At 41.7% G+C, this 18,917-nt stretch overlaps 6 protein-coding genes across 6 annotated transcripts; 2 read left to right on the top strand and 4 right to left on the bottom strand.

The window, feature by feature from the left end:
- Positions 1-974: 974 nt before the first annotated feature.
- On the bottom strand, positions 975-4,530 carry LOC135658115 (cytochrome c oxidase subunit 6b-2-like). Its single transcript, XM_065176079.1, has 4 exons — positions 4,378-4,530; positions 1,743-1,831; positions 1,564-1,645; positions 975-1,327 (listed from the first exon to the last, which is right to left on the bottom strand). Exons 1-4 carry the CDS (start codon positions 4,384-4,386, stop codon positions 1,274-1,276), a joined length of 234 nt encoding a protein of 77 aa, XP_065032151.1. The 5' UTR covers positions 4,387-4,530; the 3' UTR covers positions 975-1,273.
- Positions 4,531-5,874: 1,344 nt separating this feature from the next.
- LOC103976906 (glycine-rich cell wall structural protein 2-like) lies at positions 5,875-6,563 on the bottom strand. Its single transcript, XM_009392259.3, has one exon. It carries the CDS (start codon positions 6,513-6,515, stop codon positions 6,054-6,056), a length of 462 nt encoding a protein of 153 aa, XP_009390534.2. The 5' UTR covers positions 6,516-6,563; the 3' UTR covers positions 5,875-6,053.
- A 1,424-nt stretch (positions 6,564-7,987) lies between these two features.
- LOC135658116 (uncharacterized) lies at positions 7,988-8,404 on the top strand. The gene has a single exon (XM_065176080.1). The coding sequence runs from the start codon at positions 7,988-7,990 to the stop codon at positions 8,402-8,404; it is 417 nt and encodes a 138-aa protein (XP_065032152.1).
- Positions 8,405-8,500: 96 nt separating this feature from the next.
- Positions 8,501-10,148, bottom strand: LOC135658114 (UDP-glucuronate 4-epimerase 1-like). The gene has a single exon (XM_065176078.1). The coding sequence runs from the start codon at positions 9,973-9,975 to the stop codon at positions 8,644-8,646; it is 1,332 nt and encodes a 443-aa protein (XP_065032150.1). The 5' UTR covers positions 9,976-10,148; the 3' UTR covers positions 8,501-8,643.
- A 1,938-nt stretch (positions 10,149-12,086) lies between these two features.
- LOC103976908 (uncharacterized) lies at positions 12,087-15,089 on the bottom strand. The gene is made up of 2 exons (XM_009392261.3): positions 14,801-15,089; positions 12,087-12,609 (listed from the first exon to the last, which is right to left on the bottom strand). Exons 1-2 carry the CDS (start codon positions 14,960-14,962, stop codon positions 12,442-12,444), a joined length of 330 nt encoding a protein of 109 aa, XP_009390536.2. The 5' UTR covers positions 14,963-15,089; the 3' UTR covers positions 12,087-12,441.
- A 129-nt stretch (positions 15,090-15,218) lies between these two features.
- On the top strand, positions 15,219-18,901 carry LOC135658117 (uncharacterized; the record flags this gene model as incomplete). The annotated part of the gene is made up of 7 exons (XM_065176081.1): positions 15,219-15,747; positions 16,591-16,845; positions 17,954-18,078; positions 18,164-18,208; positions 18,292-18,373; positions 18,642-18,710; positions 18,824-18,901. Coding segments are annotated over exons 1-7 (813 nt in total), but the record flags the coding sequence as incomplete, so codon positions are not given.
- Between the last annotated feature and the right edge of the window lie 16 nt (positions 18,902-18,917).

An 18,917-nucleotide genomic window follows, 5' to 3' on the forward strand; every position in this document is an offset into this window, starting at 1 on the left:
GATAATAATAATAATTTCAAGGTAAAGATGAGGAGGAAAACGAGAACATAAAATACGAAATGCGATGAAGACTACGCTGGGTACGTGCGAGATGTCCGTGGTGGTAGGTGTAGTGGAATATGGCCGTGGGTGGACACCATCTCCCACATTATATAATATTCTCTAATTAAAAAGGTAGTATATATCTAATCTATATATAGTTTTTTCCCATGAACATCTTGGTGATGTTGTGTGAACGCACGCATCTTTGATTTTAGTAGACAATTATTTGATCTTTTGTCATGTCGACAATAATGCATCGAGTTGATACAAAGGAGCAACTTATATAGAAAAAAGACAACAAAATAAAAAAGAGTTTTCTTTCTTTTTCTTGTCTTTTTTTTTTAATGAACAGTGCCAAATTTGTCCATGATCAGAGCTGTAAAGTTTCCTTCATGGTGCTGAAATGTCCAAACCAGGCACTTGAGATTGACGTTTTCACATCAATTTTGTTTTGATGCTACATCAGCTCTTGCACAAATGTATAGATTCTGGACTGGTATCAAATCAGTACTTTAGGTGAACCCTTTTGATCATAGATGATCCTCAAAAATCATAATCATCAGACCGTAGAAACTAATCTTACCATTGGTGATATGTAGAATTAAACTGGTCTCGACAATATATATAATATGGATTCCGTAGAAATCCATGTAATGCAAGCAAACTATGCGATGTTCATATCCAGAATGGTAACCTGATATAAATAACCAGTACAAAAAATTTAGCTAGCACAGAAACTATGCTATGGACGACATAACATACGATAAAACTTTATTAACATGTGAAATGAGGAAGAACAGAGTCATGTTACCGCAGTTAGTCCTCCTAAAATGTTCCACCGGAGATCCAATTGTAGGGCATGCTACTCTTCAGACGGTGTCCCCTCCTCCACTCTGCCGCAATAATTAGATGTGGTCATCACAGAACAACTGTGCAGGCAACAAGATTCAATTGTCGGGTCCATTTCTTAATTACAGAAGCAGAGATTTTGAATGAGCTGACCAACAGAAACAGGCAAGTCGACAACAGACGCAGTACTTGAAATAGAGACAAAACCTGGACATAGATTTATCCTCTTATTACAGCACAGTACTCCAAAACATCAGAGACGGCAATTCTGAACTGATCATGTAACATTCAAACTAAAGCAAACGATTGAGTTTGGAACGACGTTTTGATTCATGAAACACCACGATCAGGGGAAGAGGTTGTCTTCTCATGCTTCTGACCATTACAGGGGACCAGGAAATGTGCCATTTGCCCTTTGCTCATTCCACTTCTCAACCTAGGTCATAAGGTGAAAGATGGTGAAAAAGCCCACCAGTAGATGAATGAAAACTTGTTGAAAACACAGGATCTAATCAGATAGATCAAATAGCCCCAGGCATCATCAGAGAACTCATGAACAATTTGTAAACACAACAAAAATAGTTGATGCCAAGACAGACCTTATGGCCTTGAAAAGATGATAGAGTTAATCACAAGAACCGAGGGTAGAAATAAGAAAGCATAACGACTTACCCATTCCCCTGGGCAGAGAGATCTATAGTATTTGGCAAACTTATGACAATCAGGAGTCTCCTCACCCTTAGCTGCCACACACCTACAATGTAATATACATCAGACTAATACGAAAGTTGATATTAGATATTTACATTAATGTATTATGTACCAAAACATTCTCAGCTGTTGAACCATACTTGTGATATTCAATGTAGCGAGTGAAACAGTGCCTGGTTTGATTTGTAGTGGGAAAGCGAAAATCGGCTGGTGCTGTTTTCAACTCAATCTAACAAAGAGAAGCAAACCGTATCAGATACATAAGAACAAGTTTTTTTTTTTAAACCAAGCTATTTTATAACAACTAGGTCAACCATGTGAATTAATGACCAAATAGACACAAAATTCAATTGGTCAATGCAGGAGTAAATATGTGTCTAATGAATGACAGTTATGACTGTTATAGACAAGAAATACATTACTGTTGTTTGTTAACCCAGCTGCATGGGAGTGTAGAATATGATTCACCTCCTAAAGAGTCAAATTTTACTCTCAAGTACGAGGATCATGGGAAGTAAGTTAAGTTGAAAAGGCTCTGGTTTTTATCGGTTGCTCCTTTATGACCTAGGAGATCAGAGTTCGTATCACAGAAACAGCCTCTTTAAATATTTAAAAGTAAGGCTGTGTTCATTGATCCATCCCCAAACTCCGTATTGGCAGAGCCTCATGCTCTGGGTACGCCCTTAGGCTCTGGTTTTTATCATGCATGGAACAATTGACACCAAGAGGCATACGATTTTAATCTTGATGCAAAATGATTGATCCTGCTCTTGGTGTAAATCTATTTAAAGAAACTTCATGGTGTAAATCTTACATGATGGATAACAACTATTACACCTCTTCATTTTTCTTCTTATCCTATCATTGCCCAGGACATGTTATTGTCGTCTAAAACCTATCATGCTACATCACCAGCAATGCAGCAACAACCCTACATAAGACTTATTTTCTATTTTACCGAAATAATTTCATCATTTATAGACATGGATGTGCGGAGTTAATAAGAAAGATAAGAGAAAACAATGTCTTCATTGGTGACCAATTAATTATAACTTCAATAGAGGATAAAGTAACGGAGAATGTTTTAAGAGGGCACCTATAGATTTTGTAGTTAGAAGATATGAGATAATTACTATTAGTAATACAAAAAGAGGTGGAAGGCGACCTTAAAAGACTTTCCCAAGTAAAGATTATAATACTTTAAATTTGACTAATAGAGGCAAAAGATCCATTCAATCAACCTCAAATAATTGGGATATTATGGCTTTTTTTTTTGGTTTGCTGTTGTTGTGAATTTTATCACATGTATTTTTAATAGACTGCATGATTTAGTATCTTCCTTAGCTTAAAAGCAAGATGATTTTTAAGAACACTGGTATTATATTAAAACTTAATAATTTACCTCACAAGCTAAATACCATAATACAGGAATTCCTCATTTGTTCTTTTACATAGGTACCAAATACTTTTCCATTAATCCAGCATTCTTCTATTTATTAAAATATTATTGGAAGAAAGTTAGAAAACAGATTCAGCCTGTTGTCCTCTAAGCACTTTTGCATCAAGATTATTCAGAACAAGTCACCTTCGTCCGGATTTGTAGTTCATGTTTCATTTCACTTGGCCTTTTTTTTTCTCGGTAACAATTTTATTTTTGCACAATTTCCAGTTATTTAGCTCCAAACTAAATTAACCTGCATGAATCTCATTGAATAATGTATGAAAGGGAATTCCATCTCCCTACTTATAGGTCATTTATTTATGTTCAAAATCTTATCAGCTTCAAACTGAATGGACCTCATATTTACCTAAAAACCTAACATTTCTTTTCCAAATTTCGGCAAGCTTGGGAATCTCACTCTCAGCCTTTATTACTAAACTTCTTGTAAATATTATTAGAAGCCTTAAAATTGTTTTCACTAGCAACTTCTTGATTTCTTTTTGACCAATTTAAATCTTTCAATGTTCTCTCCTCTTACTATTCTCACAAAGTTTCCAAACTTCATGACATTATCTTTTGCACAACCTAATTCATTAACCTTTTAGTTTGACCAATCAGCCTGTCAAAGAAACTACATATTACCTTTAAAGCCTTTTAAGCATTCCTTTGTTGCCTTTGTAATATTATTGTGACCATCAAGGTCCATGTAGTATTATCGATCTTCCATGTTCTTTTTTATTTTATTTAATAATTAGATCAAGATATCTTGCTTAGTTAGTAGATCATTATCATCGTCCTCCATTGGGTTGCAACTTGTCTAGAAATGAAACAGATGTCCCTTGTACAAGAAACATCTTCAAGTCGGCTTTGCATCAGGAAACAACCTTCATCTCGAGTATCCAACACAATACACAAAATTTCTTGATGATGTTGAACATGACAACAACTTCTACCGACTCTACAACGTTGAAGCACCACCTTTCACACACATGCACAAAATAATCTGTAATAAATCTTTCTAGATATCGCCGCAACCTTAAGCCTAATTGGAAGCTACAGAATCAATAGATCAGCAGAAAAAGAAGAAACCCTAGTATCTGAAATAGACGAAACGAAAAAAGAAAACATCCCAAAAAGACGCCGATTTATTCCTTGATCCGATGGCCATGGGAGGACAGAATGATCTACCAACCAAAAGATCCACAGGTCGACCCGACACGCGAGAGATCCAAATCAAGGCTTGTGATCTACGCGCGCGCGAGTGTGTGTGTGAGAGAGAGAGAAAGAAAGAGAGAGACCGAGGAGAGAAAGAATGAACCAATCGAGCTGAGTACCTCCGCCATCGGAAGATCCCCAAAGCGAGACAGAAACCAACGAAGCTCCCTTCGAACGCGACCTCGCGAATCAGTGGGCTGTGCGACCGCGGAGGCACCTAATTAACTCGGCGAACCGGTTCGCGACGAGGCCTCGCGAAAGATCTGCGCCGTCTATCTTTTTGGTTTGCTAATCTCGAGGATGGTTAGTGTCCCCATTGACGGTCCTGTACTGGAGACTAGCCAAGCTGGAACGGAACGAAGCCGCCGGTCGCGGTTCTCATGTTGACTTAGATTGGGATTGCATGGCCCGTTTAAGGCCCATATGATCCTCAATTGGGCCATTAAAAAAGTTAGATGATGATGATGATACGTACTTGAAGAACAATTTGGTGAGAAGGTGTGGAGGCATATGATTTGACTAATTCAAAGATGTTTTTTTGTTTTTACAAATAATAAGTTAAGATGGTAGGAATTTAATTCAATAATCTTGTGATGATGCAAGAATTTTTTTTTCAATTAAACTAGTCTATGTGAAATCTTATTGTTTACCATAAAAGATTCATATAGCTAATCTTTCAATATTTTGATATATTATAATTTTATTGTTGTTGATGAGAAAACATTTACAACTGATGCAGATAGAGTAGAAACTAATATTCTTGATTATTTAAGATTTTTTAAATGTATATATATGAAATATATGCATATGTATATTAAGTCAAAATTTGGTTGATCAATTGGAATATTGATTTGGGACCCACTGAGGTTCTATTTTATATTTATTTCTAATTAGAATAAAAAAATATCGAGTCGTTAAGAGCATCAAAACTCTGTAAAATTATGTCGAATGTGCACCCGACAATATCTATCAAACACTTAAGTTAATTTATAGAGTGAAGTATCAACTAAATGTGTCAAGATTGCTATAGTCAAATGTACACCTTGAATTATTGGGTGGAGTGGAATATATCTAGAGGATTTTTTATAATATGATATTAGGATCGTTATATTGATATTGTGGAGGGTTACACACATCTCCCAATCTTCGTGGAGTTATGTTTGTGTTGAATTCATAGAACGTGTAATGATCATGATACGATTAGTAATATCCATCAAGTGGATGATGCAAGTTGAAATGTCAGAAACATAACATCAAAATATCGATCACGTTCTATCAAGATGTTCACAATGTAGCACTAATGTATCACATACTTAATGTGGAGGTGTCAATAAAATAGTACCAAGGTTTTGATCATGTAATATCAATGTGTTGGTCATATAGTATCAATGTATCCACTACATATCATCAAAACATCAATTATATTACTGCTAAGATATCACTCGCGTCATAATTTTCTTACCAATATGTATGGTAAATACGTGAATATATAAGGTGTAGACCACATACCATAGTTGTTTTATTCATTTTAAATTTATTTAAAACTTCGAATTTGAACATAAATTCATGTCTTTTTAATAATTAGTTATAATGATAAAAGGTGTACGTGAAGATGATGAGAAAGCGAAACACCCCATCTTGTTGACAAAGTGCATGGAAACAACTTCGAACGAGACCAATAGAACAACAGAACAAAGAAAGATACGACCTCCGTAACAACCTAAGCCACAACCTCCCTCCTTATTCGTCCACTATCGAACGAGCCGCATCGACTCAGACTGACTACTTAACGTCATCAGTGACGCCCATCACCGGATCCGGATCCATATCCATAGCCTTCGCCATAACCCGACCCGGACCCGTTTCCATGGCCCTCACCGTAGCCATGGCCCTCGCCGTAGCCAGACGCCGAGCCCCCGCCACGCCCGCCTCCTTGGCCGGCACCGGACCCCGCACCAGAACCAGCCGAAGAGCCTGCGCCTGAACCGCCCGAACCAGCGTACGAGCCCGCGTACGACCCGGCGTAGGAACCAGAACCCGAACCCGAAGCAGAGCCAGACCCGGAGGCGGAGGCGGAACCCGAGCCTGAGCCGGAGGCCGAGCCTCCACCACCTAGCCCGAGGTCGAGACCGAGGCCCAGGCCGCCACCCAGGGCGAGGCCGAGGTCTTTCCGGGCAGGCCGGCTCTCAGTGGCGACCATTGCCAGTGACAATGAGAACAACAGCAATGCTACAGCGGAAGCTCTCGTAGCTGCCATAGTCAAAACTCTTTTAGTGCAACCACAAGCTTAGAATAAGATGGAGTGCAGTGGCATTGGTGACGAGGTATTTATAGGCGATCTTCTTCTTCTTCTTCTTCTTCTCGAGCCAATTATTGAGGCATGCAACAGTCCTGTCAATCATGTGGAAACGGGACGGGGTAAGTTGGAACGATATCGGCCGAAAGCAGAAAGGTGGCCGTATAATTAAGTTTGTGGCTGAGAGAGGTGGTGCAGAAGGTAGTGGTGGCTCCACGAATCCATCATCTCTGTCAAAGGGAGGCTGATGCAAGAGGAAGAGAAGCAATAAAGACAACTCTGAGGCCACCCCCCACCCCTCAGGCGCGCACTAAAGTTCCGAAAAGAACACGTAAGGTGGCACGTTATCAGCACTGGGCTCTGCCGGAGTTGGACATCAGATTGTGTGTGCTCACCTAATCACTTAGGTCTCAGTGCATGGCTACGCATGCACAGCGAATCTTACACGTCCATCTGAGAAAGAAGAAGCCAAGAAATAAACCACTGCCCGAGACACCTACCATATACGAGAAGCAGGAATGCTGCCACATAGTGCTGCTGTGGTTGCACTATGTGTTGGGAGTGCAGCTTCAGCTGAACTTTCTGCCAAGACATTGTTACTGACTAAAAGAAGGGCATCTTCCCATTAAGATCAACGAAGTAGCATTTCAAGCTTTGACCAGCTGCTCCTCGTTTATCCTACCGATCTGTCAAGGTTAGCTTCATCTAAGATCGATATCAAACAGTGACCGGGTTTCGGCGTAGTGGTTTCCTCTTCATGCGCACTAGAAATCCGAAAACAACATCTCCACAGGCACGTTTTCAGCACCCGAAGTTGCCATTTTCGCTGCACAGGATACTGGAATGTGTTCACGTAATCACTTCGCTTTAAGTGCATGGCTATGGTTGTTCCGGGAATGTTCATCATCTTTCTCTTGGAGCAATAAACTATACAAGAAGCCTTCTACATGGTTGCTGATCTGATCCACCGAGAGGTTTAGACTACGTTTGCCTATGACATGCATACATAGTCACCAAGTGCACCTGATTAAAGTTGCTTTTGTGTATAACGAAGCTCTGAATGGAGAAGAGTACTTATCCAACACCAATTAGTTGCTTGACTCTCCTGTGGCGTGTGGTGTTTCCTTCGGCAATGAACACTTCAGCGTTGACTTGCGCACTCATGCATGCCGCCCCGGAGGCCACATGGTTCGGCCAAATTTTGACCTTAATTAGTGCGAGGGACCCAAGTGGATGTTGACTGCCTGTAACGTGTCGTGCGAGAAGAAGAAATTAGCAGCAGTAATTGCTCCACCAGAGAGCTAATTGCTACTGTTAGCCAACTCAGATCATTCCATCTTCTTCGACTCCTCTTCCGCGGTCTATAAATAGCATTTGCCTCGTCTGTTCTTCCACAAAGGAACCACTGCTCCGGTAATACCAAGAACACGGCCATGGCTCATTCGAAGCTCTTGCTCCTTGCCACTCTTCTCGCCGCTCTCTCTGCTCTGGTGGTGGAGAGCCGGGTGGCAAGGATGGATCTTGGGAGCCTTGGCACCGGGGTCGGTCTCGGCACTGGGCTCGGTGTTGGCGTAGATGGCGGTACGGTCTCCGTCTCAGGTTCGGGCTCCGGCTCTGGCTCCGAGTCTGGGTTTGGTCACTCCAGCTCGACTTCCAGGTCGGAATCACGTTCGTTTTCGGTGACTCTGCCTGGTTTAGGCTCCGGCGCGGGCTCTTCGGCAGGTTCGGGCGCAGGCGCGGGATCATCGTCAGGTTCGGACGCGGGTTCCTCCGCGGGCTCGGGCGCAGGTTCTGGTGCGGGGAACGGCGAAGGTTCCGGCTCGGGCTATGGCTCGGGTTCTGGCAACTGAGAGAGACGTACTCGGGTGTTTCTACTGCCATCCTTGATGTATAAATAAATAATATAAAATAAATAATGAGATGGCGATGCTTTGCCTTCGCGTATGTGGAAAATAAATACAGTGACTTCTGATTCGATTAAATGATGCCTAATTATCTTATACATTCGAATCTCATGCAACGAAGGGGGAAAAGAAAGCCCTAATTTTAAGAAAAAATGGGTCGGAGATGTAAGGGGAAAGAGGCATCTTTACAAGCTCTTAGCTGAGCCGGCTAAGCCGCCGCTTCTCGTGTTGTAGCCGTAGTAGAGGAGGTACCACCTAACGAACCTTTTCAGGCCGGTTTCCAGGTTGGTGGTCGGCTTGTAGCCCAGCTCGGCTCGAGCCAAACTGATGTTGGCGTGGGTGAAGGGGACGTCCCCGTTGCCCGGCATCTCCACCACGTTCCTCTTCGCCTTCATCTTGAGGTGGTGCTCCAGGATGCCCACCAGCGCCGGCACCGTCACCGGCGAGGTGTTGCCCAGGTTGTAGATGCGGTACTGGGCGGGGCCACGCTTCCGGCCGCCGGTCCCGGTGCTCTTCTCCGCGGTGTCGAGGGAGGCAACGCAGCCCTTGACGATGTCGTCGATGTAGGTGAAGTCGCGGGCGAGGTCGACACGGTCCTTGCCGCGGTAGACGGTGATGGGCTTCCCCTGGAGGATGTTGCGGGTGAAGGAGAAGTAGGCCATGTCGGGCCGGCCCCAGGGTCCGTAGACGGTGAAGAAGCGGAGCCCTGTGGTGGAGAGGCCGTAGATGTGGTTGTAGGTGTGGGTGATCTCCTCGCCGGCCTTCTTCGTCGCCGCGTACAGAGAGGCCGGCCGGTCGGTCCGGTCCGACTCCGAGAAGGGCACCTTCTCGTTGAGGCCGTACACCGACGAGGACGACGCCCACACCACTGCCGGCTGCGGGTCCGCGGACTTGCACGCCTCGAGCAGCGCGACGAGCCCCGCGATGTTGCTATTCACGTACGACGCCGGGTTCTCGATGGCGTAGCGAACGCCGGCCTGGGCCGCCAGGTGCATCACGTGGGTGAAGGGCACGACGTCGAAGAGCTTGGCGAGGAGGCGAGCGTCATTGATGTCCCCCTCCACCACGAACACGCCGCGGGAGTCCAGCAGCGCCACGCGGGCCTTCTTCAGCGAGGGGTCGTAGTAGCTATTGAAGTTGTCGAGGCCGACCACGCCGTCGCCGCGCTTGCGGAGGGCGAGGGAGACGTGGGTGCCGACGAACCCAGCAGCACCGGTGACAAGCACGGAGAAGCCGCCGGGGCGGCGGACGGTGGCGGAGGCCCGGATCTGCTTCTCCCATTGCATCCCGCCCCACGACGCGTCAAAGTACCGGGACGAGGAGTCGACGAAGCTCTGGAAGCTGAGGTAGGAAGCCGTGAGCGCGATCAGGAACAGCGCCCACAGGAACATGGTACTGGTGGACGCGAAGCACTGGTGGAGCTGACGATTGATCGCGTGCGTCCGCTCGATCTTCACCTTCCCGGGCGTGGACGGAAACAACTCGTCTTCCATCGACCCCATCATCTCTTTCTTCATCGTCTCCGCTGTTTTCCAGTCGATCGAACAAAACGATGGCGGAGGAGGCAGAGCAGTGAATGCAAATTGGGTGTTCGAGGAAATGCCGAGCGGGAAGCGAATGCAAATTGGGTGTTCGAGTATTTCGCCTGTGGCAGTATACCCTCCGCCTATAAATGGCGAGCGAGGCCCGTTTACTTGGAGGCCGAGGAATCGGCCCACCGTCCACCTCAGCCGTGGATAAATTCTAATCACACGACATTTCTAACTGCTTATTATACTTGCCAACCTGGCTTGGAGACGGGATCCACGTGCGCCCTTTAACAGCAGAAGGGTATGGGATTGGGTAAGTCGGGAAGTGGTTCTGCCGAACTGCGAAGAGCTTTTTCTTGCCACGTTGGCCAGGGGGGGCGGGGGGTGGTGGGAAGACACAAGAGAGGGCGGGGTTCGCGGCGGAGGATACGTGGGGTTGGCGAGGGGAGAGGGATGAGCGGGAGAGGTCCGAGGAGAGCCGGTGATCGCGAGATGCCGTGGGAGGGGGCGACCCGGCGCTGCCTTGTCCTCCTCCCATTCGCCAGATGCGCGCCGGGCCCTTGTGAGCTTATGGCATCGATTTAACTCCAAGAAACTGTGCTTGATAGTGTTTTTGAATGTCAAAACGAGACTTTCTAATGACTTCGTGACCTACTAAAATATGTATTTTTGTGCTGTACTGATCTCCGATGTATGTGCCAAACATCAATCCTTGTCAATGGACGGTGAATTCAACTTATCCAGACATCAATCCTTGTCTTCTCAAAGAGAAAACTGCACATGAACACGTCTTAGTTTTCTCATCACTGCAAAGTCGGTGGCCGTCTTAATGCATTTCCTTCGGTGACGGTTGTATCATATTACTATCGCTATTTGTTTGGAGAAAATATTCAATGTTGAGGTCTGATTCGATTATATATGCAGTTGAGGTACTATTGAGGTGATGCTGAAGGTCTCATGGAATGTGAAGATTAAGGTTAGGAGTGAGTTTTCTGGTTCCATTAATTATTTTGATATTCAAGTTAGCCCGACAGAAGTGGTAAAAAGATGACTGATATGTATTCTTACGTCGAAAATAGATTTTTATATTAGATAAAAAGGAGATAGAATATTCTTTGAGAGGATAATCCTTAACAGTTTCTAATAGTTCATTTTAAACTTTTATCCATGTAGATAGTAAAAAAAGGAGAGGTAGTCTTGTCTTTTCCATGCTAACTTGGTCATTAGATAAATGTTTGATAATATTTCTTCTATCGTTTGTGTCTCTTTTTTTAAATGTGCACTTCTAGAGATGTTTTTGAGAGGTTTGAAAATACAACTATAGACCATCTTGACATGTGTGTCATATAAAAGTGAAGGAATATTCGATGCATGATCAACTTACATGCCTCAAGCTCTTTGGGGAGGTTGGATTGGACTTGATCGACCTATACACCTCGAGCTCTTCAAGAAAGATAAATTGGACTTGGTCAACTTATGAACCTTGAGCTCACCTTGGGCTCTCCAAGAAGGTCGGGTCATACTTGGCCAATGTACGCACCTCGAGATCTTGAAAGAGGTTGGGTTTGACTTGACCAACCTATGCACCTTAGGGTCACCTCGGACTTTCCGAAAAGGTTGGGTCGAGCTTACCGACCTACACACATCGACGCACATTGAGCCCACCTTAAGCTCTTAAAGGAGATTGGGTTATGCTTGGCAGATCTATACACCTTGAGCCCACCTATAACTCTCCGAGAAGGTCGACTCTTGGACTCCTATCCATGTAAACAGTAAAAAAAAAAAAAAATTGAAGACAACTCATAATCATCCATGACCATGCATCTCTCTTATATCAACTTGGCTACCACGTGTCTACATATAATTGATGTTGATTCATCTAAAAAGAGTGTAGATGAAAACAGATATAATTCATACATATTTTACAGTTACATGAGTGCCACGTTAAAGCAGGTCTGAGTTAGATATGACTTGGTACCAATCGAACCAGAATTTATCCATATGGAACAAAGCCTTCATAAGCATCACAGGTTTCAGCTTCAAGAAACAGATGCTGTAGTTGGCTACACCCATTAAGCCCAAAATCTCAACACTTTGGGTGGCAATAGAAACTTAAACTGTTCTTGATTATGCAATTGAAGAACCACCCAGCATCAACTTTGTTAAATATAAATTCTGTGAAGAGACACTTACAGCTGATCGAATGCGGATCATATGATTCGAAGCAGGTTTATTTTCAATTCTTTCTTTCCTACATCAAACAAACACCATGTCGGAACACTGGACTGTGCAGGTAGAGATTTTGAGCAACACAGGAAACAATGGATGCAGAACAAGATGGTAGGTTGTACAAACGGTGGTTCATGCATTATATGGAGGAACACTATCAATGGTATTGAAGCTCATAAGCTTGCAAACTTTGCTATATTACACAAGATGATTCTGCTTTTGCTGTTAACCTCGTGAAGAAGGAAGAGATCCAAGTGGAGTTGAAGCAGCAGCTGGCTCACTGGGTGTTTGAGCTGCCAGAGATGGTCGAACGTAGATTCTTGCCTTCCTTAGAATCTCAGCAACAACCCAGTGCTTTCTTTTGCTCAGCGGCCTTGAAGAATCCAACCTAACCTGGGGAAAAAAGAAAAGAAAAAGAAACAACACATGAATTTTTTACGGCATAAGGAACCAAGAGCTTCTGACAAAAGCTTTTGGTAAAATGTATTTCTGGAACCATTTTTTTGGGATGCAGCTTTTCAGAGCATGCGACAAGGACATATGTTTTCACACTACAAGAAAGACAGTAGTCTTAGTATTGCCAATAGAGTTTGAGGTAAGCAAAACATTTCCATCAATGGATGTCATAACTATGAATATTGAATCATTGTGTTCATTTTGCAGTTAAAAGAAGTAAACTGTTATTACTCCAAAACAAGGTGAAGATTCTGTGGACTTTCTTTGTATCAAGCAAGACCAACACTGTAACATCCCATTAGTCCCACATCGGAAGTGGGCAATATGTATGATTATATGGGTTTGATGAGTGTACTACGTTAATTCCCGCATAAGTATTTTGGTCCGTGGTTGAAGGACTAAAATGAAGTTATTGGCCAGTTGGCTCGTCAGACTCGGGTCTTGACAAACACCATGGAACAAGTTATGAGCAACAAAGCAAAAAAAAAAAAAAGGTTCGTCAAATATATACAATGAACAGAACATATCAAAACTCAGAGGTCAGATATCTTTATGGATGAAGCATTTTCAGAAAGGAAACAGACTAAGGACTGAAGATTGAGAAAGCATGTATAAAATTAGCTAGCAATGTATGGTTTTTGCATCTCTTTACGTTCAACATTGACGGCAATCTTACTAGCCCCTCTAGCAACTCTATCAGCTATATCGATGTATGTAACCTTGTTCAAAGGTAATCTGCTCTAACTGGTCAGCAGTTTAAAAAGGACCGGAGCTGCATGTTGTTCAGGCTAGCCAGAATATTTGCAAATAAGAAACAGAATACAAGAGTAACTTACCACAAGCAATAACATATAAGATAAAAGAATTAACTTATCACAAGAAATATTTCTAGGAGAATCCCGAACATGTTCTATTTTAAACATGTACCAACGATCAGAGTCATTTTAAAAAATGCTAGCATTTGAAACATGCAAGTCTATATTATTGACAAAAAAACAAAAAGCTTACATTTCCATGCATTAGCCTTCCTGTTGTAAAAAATATATTTTCAATCAGCATCCACTTCAAACTCTTTCTTGAAAGGACCATGGAGCACACTATGCCACTTGTACTACCTCAGCGTGAAGCCTTTGTTGGTAATTCATCGCTTGACATTGAACTTTTCCTTAAATGAACTTACATGAAGATAATTTCTTATCTACCTGATCTAGTACATCAACTATTAGGATGCAGCATTGGTCCTATTAATAAAAATAGCAATATCTTATTAACTTGCATTGTTGGCATTGATTAACCTTTCAAATGTTTGGTTTATTCTCATAATTTCAATCAGATAATAAATACTATTGCTTGCAAGAAATTATTAGAAAGTATAAATAAGAGGATAGAATTTATCTGTCAGTATGGCCCTTTTTTGTCCATCTATGTACAGCATTATCTTAGGAAACACTTAAAAGCATCTTTGTTAACTGTCCATGCAAAGTCATAATAGTTGACACAAAATCTAGTTAAACACTAGAAACAATGTCACAAACGTGTTGCTAGTTTATGCTCATCAGATTTCTCTGCACTGAGAACAGAAAAGATTCCTCCAGCAGTCATCTTAAGCATAAGGCTTAAGAAGAACATTAAGTGCATCAAATGATTAACCAGTAAAGGAGAGAGACAGCTGATAATGTGAACCTAGAACTTCAATATTTTGGCAATTTCTTCAATAGAAAAATAGCTTCCAACCTCCAAGTACACTTACTGCTCACACAAATCTTAGAATCCATGTTTCCACATTAAGAAATTATACAGACAATTACTGACATAAAGACATAATTCTTACAACGCATTAAGGCATTCCTACATTAGAAGGACTGAACCATCAAGAGCATGCTTCCAAGGTCCAATCTTTCTCAAGATAAAGGGAAGGTAAATCCTATCAGTAATCTCACCGCCAACAACCCCAACATTAGTGGACTAAACAAGACTAAACAATAAAAGACGTCAGTGGAAAACTACCAAACGCTATCCGATCAACAAAGGAACCTACAGATGACCTTCACATCAAAAAAGAGGGAAGCTAAGTACGATGGGAACAGCGGGGGACAAGAGATGTATGGGGTAAGAGGAGATGACTGACCCGGTCGCCGATGTTGCATTGGTTTTTCTCGTCGTGGGCCATGAACTTGCTGGTGCGCTTGACGTAGCGATTGTAGAGCTTGTGGTGGAAGAGCCGGTCCACCGCCACCACCACCGACTTCTGCATCTTGTTCGACACCACGATCCCAACTACTGGCTTCATTCTGCCGCGCCTCCCTCTCCTCCTCCCCCACGCCGCCTCCGATTAGCAAGAGCGAAGCCCTCGAGAAGAACTGGAGCAGAAAAGATCGGTCCGTCTTAACGGGTCGGAGGGACGAACTGAGTTGGCCCGACTAAATCCGAAAAGAAAGAGAGAATTTTAATATTTATTAGTGCGAAAATATTTTTTTCGTTAAACAAATTGATCAATCACCGTCCATTTGAAAAGCTAGGGCCAAGATGAAATGGCGCGGACGGCTGTGATCGATCTCCTGCATTCTTCACGGGTGACGAACAAGAATGATCAGTGTTCGGTCACGTGCAGCACTGTTCGGTCACGTGCTCGTCTGCTGCTCCCGTGGCGCGCGCACTCTCTGGTTACGAAATCTCTCTCTCCCCCTAAATCTCGCGGTAGCTTCTCTGCATCACGAGAAAGCCCTCTTCGACAAGCACTCTCCTCCTCCCAATTAGCGATTCCCTATCCCCGATCCGATCGAACAAGGCGTCATTCCCCAATTTTCTCGTTCTTTCTCGCGCCTCACTTTCGGATTCTTTGGTGTTGCTTCTGATCTCAGACTGGATCGGTTTCTAGGGATTGATGTCGCAGCGGTTCCCGCTGCGAAGAGAGCGATGGAGAGGAAGAAGTATCCGATCCGCGCTGAGGATTACCAGCTGCGCGAGCCGGTGGGGCAGGGGGTCAGCGCTTCGGTCTACCGGGCGCTTTGCATTCCCCTTGACGAGGTCGTCGCCATCAAGGTCGTCGATTTCGAGAGGAATAACAGCGATCTGGTGCGTTCGTCATTAGCTAAATTTCATCTTTTTCTTCTATGTTCTTTTTATTCGATGAGAGGAACCAGGTGCACTGAGCATTGGTATGCCATTGTGATTCAAATAGAATTTTCAATTTTTTACTTAATTCCGTAGATTTTAGATTGACTATTCGACAAACGAATCATTTTGCCTAGGGAGGATTGTTTTGCACAAAATTTAACCTTAAACTTGTGCATGTTTCTTGGGATTTATTTGTTCCTTATAGTGTACGGTCTCCGATAGAAGAATACAACCGTTAGGAAATAATGTCTAAGGTCATTAATGATAACATGTTTAGAACAAGCAGTTCTATGTATCTAACACAAGTTTATAAACTTAAAAGTTCCTCGTGTCACAATGACCATCATATTGTGTCAACTTCTTGCTTGCAGTATCCATTTATTTTTTTATAAGAATAGTTGTCACTAAAATTTATGGTGACTGCTATTGTTAGTTTTCTTTTTCTTTTTTTCATGTGGCAGATGACACAGCATGACAACTTAAGCAAAGCATGTTTCTTTTGGTTATATCTATTACTGTGTACTTTGTGTTTCATTTTAGTTCATCAGGGTATAATGCAGAAAATAGGTGTCTTAATTGCGTTTACCTGATTTTCTAACTACTGGAAATCTCCACAGAATTATATTATTTATACACGGCTGTGTTCTTTAGAAAAAAATACAAATATCTATAAGTAACTTTGTACATCTAGTTCATCCATTGTCTTGAAAGTTGTAAATGATTTTTTTCTGTATGCTCTTTCGAGCACATCATCTGTCTGGAGGCTTTGTAAATGATTTTTTTTCTGTATGTTCTTTCCAGAACAACATCTGTCGGGAGGCACAAACTATGATCTTGATAGACCATCCTAATGTTCTCAAGGCACACTGCTCCTTTGTGAATGATCACAATTTATGGGTTGTCATGCCTTACATGGAGGAAGGGTCTTGCCTGCACATAATGAAGTCTGCTTATCCCAATGGCTTTAAAGAATCTGTAATTGCAACAGTGTTACGTGAAGTACTGAAGGGATTGGAATATCTTCATCACCAAGGGCACATTCACCGTGATGTAAAGGTTTGGTTAAGTTGACTCATCTTTATGTGATGGAGACTTTTCAAAGTGGTTGTCATTATAGTTCTTTTGTCATGAATCTTAATATTGACTCTTGGCAATTGTATGATGATATATCATCTAATGTAGTAGCGAGAGTCATCAAGATAAAAAAAGAGGATAATCTAACAAATAAAATCTTCTTTTTCACTGTAGGGTTGTTTATCGTTTTTCTAAGGAAATCAACTTTATCCTTTCTGTTTACATACCTATGGCAACATCATTTCTATCAGTTTCATATCGTCATTTTTCTACCTTGCCAAGGTCGGCCCTCATAATTTTTCTTTGTTATGTGTTTTCATCTGTTAACAAAGCTAATGTGCAAGTTGTTCTTCAATACAATCTTCACATTATTATGTAACTGATCTTGTTCAGTATATTGTTTTCAGTTGAAACTTCAGAATGAAATTTCATGCTAGTATGTTTAATTTACTAAGGGCATGCAAAGTTGCCCATTCATCTTATGCATGTGAAGCATCAACTTAGATGAGGAGATAGAGAGGATATATTGTTCACTTGTGATGGTGTAATCATTATGTGTTTGTTGATGCCTTAACGGTGTATGAACTGCACACGATATACTGATCAAAATCAGGTCCAGTTTTGGTTTATACAAATGGCATGTTATGTTGTATATGTTTGGTGTTTGCATATTTATTTGGTATTAGATTCAATACACTAATGATTTACAGCTCTCCAAAATAAATGATAAGAAAGATCAATATACAACACTAGCTGGTAAAATAGACATATGAATATATGCTGATAAAGCACACTATTAGACTTGATAAAAATTACATTATCAATGGTCATGTGACTTCATAACCTATTTTACCAGATAACCAAGTCACTTAATCTTAGAAAAAATGGATTTAGTACCATCCACAAACCTAGTATTTAAGGATGTATTTTATTAATTTTTTAGAAGATTTGAATTGTTTTGTTATAGTAGAACTTTAGTGACTTATACCCTGAGAAAAACACTTGCACAGTTGCACAGTAATCATAGGTGCTCATGTGCTGTCTTAGTTCAAATAACTTCCTGTGAAATATTGTTCACTCATGATTTTAGGCTGGGAATATTCTAGTTGATGCACGAGGTGGCATTAAACTTGGAGATTTTGGTGTTTCAGCTTGCCTTTTCGATTCCGGTAACAGGCAAAGATCAAGGAATACATTTGTGGGGACACCTTGCTGGTGCAAATGCTCTTTTGTTCAGATATTTCCGTATGATTATGATATAATATCCTTTAAATGAAATATAATGTTTTTATTTAAATAGGATGGCCCCTGAGGTGATGGAGCAACTGCATGGTTATGATTTCAAGTTGGTCTACCAACTTCTCTATGTCTGGTAATATCATTAATTTGTTATTTTGAGTGCAAGCACTTATTACAAATTATCGGCAGGGCTGATATATGGTCTTTTGGAATTACTGCTTTGGAACTTGCTCATGGTCATGCTCCTTTTTCAAAATATCCTCCAATTAAGGTATGTATTTCATCAATTTGGAATTGTGCATCATTTATCAATAATATTGTGTCAGTGGCACCATATTTTCCCCCAATGCATCAAGCATACTGTCTTATATTTTATCTGTATTTTGATGCCAAACAACATGTGAATGTATCACAATTTGCTAAAGATTTTTTCTTTTCATATTGGTCGCAAATTATGTAGATAATTTTGAGACATCTTGGAAGCTGTCATATGTCAAAATTTCTATTTTTCTTGAGTTGTTGAATCAAATTATTGGCAGGCCTTGCTGATGAACTTGCAGAATGCTCCACCAGGCCTTGATTATGAAAGTGACAAAAAATTCTCAAAGGTATTTTTGTGTTATACTTAATTGTAGTCTCTTATGCGGATGAGCATCTCATTCTCAAGCTCTACTTCTGCTACTAGTCTTTTAGGGACATGATTGCTTTGTGCATGGTGAAGGATCCTTCAAAAAGACCTACTGCACATAAGCTGTTGAAACAACCATTCTTCAAGCAAGCCAGATCTCAGGACTACATAGTACGAAAAATTTTGG

This window comes from Musa acuminata, unplaced genomic scaffold (assembly GCF_036884655.1).
Source record: "Musa acuminata AAA Group cultivar baxijiao unplaced genomic scaffold, Cavendish_Baxijiao_AAA HiC_scaffold_349, whole genome shotgun sequence".
NCBI classification, from domain to species: Eukaryota; Viridiplantae; Streptophyta; class Magnoliopsida; order Zingiberales; family Musaceae; genus Musa; species Musa acuminata.

Coding starts and splice junctions, on each gene's coding strand:
- LOC135658115 (XM_065176079.1), bottom strand. Junction 1,646..1,742: donor CGCTACATTGAATATCACAA/GTATGGTTCAAC, acceptor ATTACATTGTAG/GTGTGTGGCAGCTAAGGGTG. Junction 1,328..1,563: donor CTCTCTGCCCAGGGGAATGG/GTAAGTCGTTAT, acceptor CTTATGACCTAG/GTTGAGAAGTGGAATGAGCA.
- LOC103976906 (XM_009392259.3), bottom strand. CDS start 6,515: ATGGCAGCTACGAGAGCTTCCGCTGTAGCATTGCTGTTGTTCTCATTG.
- LOC135658116 (XM_065176080.1), top strand. CDS start 7,988: ATGGCTCATTCGAAGCTCTTGCTCCTTGCCACTCTTCTCGCCGCTCTC.
- LOC135658114 (XM_065176078.1), bottom strand. CDS start 9,975: ATGAAGAAAGAGATGATGGGGTCGATGGAAGACGAGTTGTTTCCGTCC.
- LOC103976908 (XM_009392261.3), bottom strand. CDS start 14,962: ATGAAGCCAGTAGTTGGGATCGTGGTGTCGAACAAGATGCAGAAGTCG. Junction 12,610..14,800: donor AATGCAACATCGGCGACCGG/GTCAGTCATCTC, acceptor TTTTTTCCCCAG/GTTAGGTTGGATTCTTCAAG.